General features: G+C 41.5%; 1 protein-coding gene across 3 annotated transcripts; it reads left to right on the forward strand.

Annotated features, from left to right (window-relative positions):
- The first annotated feature begins 343 nt into the window (after positions 1–343).
- LOC136540331 (cyclin-J18-like) lies at positions 344–3,409 on the forward strand. Of its 3 annotated transcripts, none has more exons than XM_066532335.1 (9): positions 344–478; positions 565–835; positions 936–1,034; positions 1,129–1,146; positions 1,237–1,307; positions 2,369–2,495; positions 2,593–2,653; positions 2,829–2,935; positions 3,044–3,409. In XM_066532335.1, the coding sequence occupies exons 1-9, from the start codon at positions 402–404 to the stop codon at positions 3,065–3,067; spliced, it is 855 nt and encodes a 284-aa protein (XP_066388432.1). In that variant the 5' UTR covers positions 344–401; the 3' UTR covers positions 3,068–3,409. The 3 variants fall into 3 exon arrangements, with proteins under 3 accessions (XP_066388432.1, XP_066388433.1, XP_066388431.1); XM_066532336.1 differs by having other exon boundaries at positions 565–641; positions 718–835; positions 2,829–3,408; XM_066532334.1 differs by having other exon boundaries at positions 2,829–3,409.
- Positions 3,410–4,062: the final 653 nt, after the last annotated feature.

The following is a 4,062-nucleotide window of genomic DNA, read 5'->3' on the forward strand; positions in this document are numbered from 1 at the left end:
GATTAGTTATAAAAGCTTTTTGACAAGCACTCGCTGCAATTGCCCGTGTAAACCAAAAGCCTATCAATAAATAGGAACACATTCCGATAAATTCCCAAAAAAATAAATTTGTATCAGCATCCAAACAGCCCCTATCAACAAATCAAAATAGTCTCACCTCTTGTCATTCGGAAAGCATGCATTGGGCCATATTGCAGGGGAGAACTGCTCCAGCTTGATGGACGAGTGGGCCTTCGTCTTGTACTTGGGTCGCTTCTGGATCTGTACGCGGGCGGCCCGCTCGGCCACCGTCTCCGCTTCTCTTGCGCTTTCGACTCCAAACACTCTGCCGGCTGTCCCGGGGGCCCCTGCTGCTCGTCTACCTGTCTCGTGCGTCACAATGGAAATCGAGGACGACGACGATGCGGCGGCGGCGAGCACGTGGCCGAGTTCATCCAGGCGCCGCCACCTCCTCCAGTTCCTTCTCCACGCCTCCATGGTGAGCTATTCCGTGCCTTCCGTTCCCAAACCCAACTTCAAAACCCTGATAGACCTCAGCTGCTACATCCCATGATTTCCTCACAGCGGCTCGACCTCCGGCCCATTGTCAAGTACGCCGCACTTACCTTCTTCGCCGGACGCTTCCTCCCGGCGTTCCCCAGGTGATCCAACATTCACCCCTTCTTCTCTGGGGGACGATGGTTCTGAATTTCTCATCCCTTGCCCCGGTTGCTGTAGGAAGATGGGGTACTGCGGCACACGAAGCGGCCGAGTCGTCAGGTCCTGGCTCCTCGAGCCCCTGAGGGACAGCAACCTCGAGCTATTCTCGCTCGTCGCGGTGTGGATTGCCAGCAAGGTGAGAGACACTGTAAGCCTTTCCTTTGAGCTAACGCTGCGTGCTTTCAGGTCGCGGGCGGTAGCACTACCTTGCCTTCTCTGTGAAATTCTTCCTTCAGATCCATGATCGGAGGCCGATGTCAGTGAAGAGCCTCAAAGCCCTGGGTGATCGCATCATCGCCGACCAGCATTTCATGTGCCGCGATTTCACCACTGCTGTGAGTTCATGATAAACTGTTTATTCCTTTTCTGAATGCATACTTGTTGTGACTGAATCACTGAAGGTGTTTTCTCTAATCGGTAATGCTGCAGGAATTGGTGTTCTTGGAGGTAACTCCTGGCTAAGATTATTACTGGACAATAGGTTAAGTTGATAAGGTCAACTATGTTATATTCTTTTTGTTTTTTGTGGGATTTTAGGTAGTGGATCACAGCATTGGATCTTCAAGCATTGCTTTCATATACCTGGAGGAGCTTCTCATCCATTTCAGGTTATTTGGATTGCTTACAACCTTTTTCTGATCCGTAAACAGTAGTTAACCCTGTTCAAGGCAAACTATGAAACCTGAAAGTGTGAATAATGGGAGCTTATACAAAATATTCTTTTGTTGTTGTTGTTGTGAATTACCATTATTATAGTAATGAAATCTCTCTCATCTAGTCCTCGTTTTTATTATATCACAAACATGTGTACTCCGTCCGTCTTAAAATAAGTGCACATCACGCACATCGAGGAGTCAACTAATTTATGTTTAACTAAATATATATAAGTACTAATACTTATGATATCAAATAAATATCATTAGATCAATCACACCATATATTTTCATAGTAAACATATTTAGAGGTCCAAATGCTAATACTATTTCCTATAAATACAATCAAACTAGAGATTTGTTGACTCCTCGAAGTGCGAGATGTGCAATTATTTTGGGGCGGAGGGAGTAGCAAGTAGTAACTAATCACAACTAAAATGTTAACTGTGTCACATTCTGTTTTCGCACTCTTAGGAAGCAGACTGTGTAGCTCTTTATAGCAGCTTTTAGCACCAAATATCTTTCTGAGAAATGCTAAAATGGGGGCACACTAGCGAAAATAATCTCATAACATGTCTCCTATCTACAATATATCTTCTCTTGTTTTCACAAGTGAATCTGGCAATATGAAAAATTAAGAAAAGAAATTTCATATTGGATAATCAGAAAATCCCCCTAGATATCCTTCTTAATAGAAAGATATACAGCTCCCTGCGTGTTTGATAAAAAGAAAATCTCCTAAACCCCCCTATTGAACGACTTGTTTGATTCCCATGTTTGTACAGTTTCACCAATCCTACAAACTACAAACTAATGACTACTGGAACTATTATCAGTAAGTACTAAGCAAATGAATCATTATTAGTATTTCTATTACTATTGCTAGTATTTTACCATAGTTGGACAGCTGTGTGAATTGCTACTAGTTGCTAGTTATTGACATCTTGATATAAATAAACATAGCTTTATATTTTTCAATTAATTCACTCACTCCTTATTTTCTTCTTCACTGCCAGGGAAATATTAAAATTAGGTGAACTTTTGGATCTGGAAGTGTGCATGGAAATTTTGGACATTCTGTATGAAACAGAAGATACCTCATTACTTCTCAATTCTCCCTGCTCACTTGCTGCTTCCACTCTTGTATGTATGCTGGCATGCTGCATTCTAACTGCACATATTTTGGAAAATGCTTTGCACCAAAGCAATGCCTGACACAAGTAGTTTCAATCATTTTCAGGTTGCTGCATATGCTATATCAGTTCCTAAGCAAACATGGGAGTTTCCAATCCTTCCTTGGGGTAAGCAATTAGAATAGTCCAGCTTATTTACATATAATTGAATACTTTCTATCCATTTGAAATAACACAAACAGCCCTTATTATAGTTTAGGTTTAGATTATCTTGGTATCTACCACAACAAGGAGTGTCGAGTTAACTCATGAGGTGACACATTAAAACAATTACATTTTGCAGTCAGGTTTGCTACATCGTACGATGAAGAGGAAATCATAAAGATTGTTCTGACAATTCTCCTGCATGTGCTCAAACCGGATGAGATCAAAGAGAAGGACAAGGGAGGTTTTCAGCCTGTTCGCTTGCTCGTAAACGATCATAAATTGTTTTTCTCTCACACCAAACCAGCCAGCAGTAAATAATCCACGATACGATACGGCCTCCCGAACAGGCTGTTTGATGCCAGATGTTTGTCGTGAGTATGTGATATGTAGAGCACGAGATTGTGCCCCAATTTTGCCTCTGAGCTCTAAGTATTAACCATCTAACTGACTAACTGAGTTCAGCAGATACATGCTTTTAGAAGACACTGTAGCTAGTTTTTGACAGGCGGTTTTGAGATTGAGATGCCCCGAATACTCCTGTGAACTAAACCATATGATGATTAAGGGAGTGCGCATAAGTGCCTTGCAATGGAATTCTGTATTGGATGTATGTTGAAGAAGATGCATGCTAAAGTAATCATAAACATTTGCAATAGTAACGCCTTCACGTTGCAATTCAAGTTAGGCATAATTATGATACATCAATGTAAATTATGTAATGGCAATTAAGCTCCTTGAGTTCTCCAATGGAAGGATGTTGCCTTGCCATTAAGCCTGGGCGTTCGGGTTACCCGATTTTTTCGGGTCGGGTAATTTGGGTAATTTAAAATTCGGGTAATAAAAATTGCTACCCGATATTACCTCCGAAAAAACACTACCCGCAAATTCGGGTACCCGATAATTCGGGTTCGGGTTCGGGTATTACCCGATATACCCAAATTTACAGAAAACAACCAACTACACTAAACTTCAGTAGCGATCTATACATAATTTCAGCAGCAATTTGTATAGAATTTCAATAGCAATTTGTAGAGAATAATATATTACAGTCACTCATTCAAATAGAGAGAATTATATTCTAATAAAGTGATAAGTTAAATGGTTCAGCTAACAACACATGATAAATACAAAGACAAAAACAAATCTTTGGGTAGTTCGGGTAGTTTGGGTATCGGGGGATATTACCCGAATTACCCAAACTAATTTCGGGTAATCAAAATCGCTATCCGAATTTGGGATCGGGTACCTCGGGTTCGGGTAATTTGGGTCCGGGTTCGGGTAATTCGAGTACGGGTAATGGGTATCGGGTATCGGGTATTTTGCCCAGGCTTACTTGCCATATGCCTAGGTGCACTCTGAACTTTCTCTTC

The sequence above is a fragment of the Miscanthus floridulus genome, chromosome 2, assembly GCF_019320115.1.
Source record: "Miscanthus floridulus cultivar M001 chromosome 2, ASM1932011v1, whole genome shotgun sequence".
Classification (NCBI taxonomy): domain Eukaryota; kingdom Viridiplantae; phylum Streptophyta; class Magnoliopsida; order Poales; family Poaceae; genus Miscanthus; species Miscanthus floridulus.

What these genes read in the sequence shown, in the direction of transcription:
- LOC136540331 (XM_066532334.1), top strand. Translation starts at nt 402, where the DNA reads ATGCGGCGGCGGCGAGCACGTGGCCGAGTTCATCCAGGCGCCGCCACC. An exon ending in CGGTGTGGATTGCCAGCAAG is followed by an intron (nt 836 to 935) that starts GTGAGAGACACT and finishes TTCTTCCTTCAG; the next exon opens with ATCCATGATCGGAGGCCGAT. An exon ending in GAGCTTCTCATCCATTTCAG is followed by an intron (nt 1,308 to 2,368) that starts GTTATTTGGATT and finishes CTTCACTGCCAG; the next exon opens with GGAAATATTAAAATTAGGTG.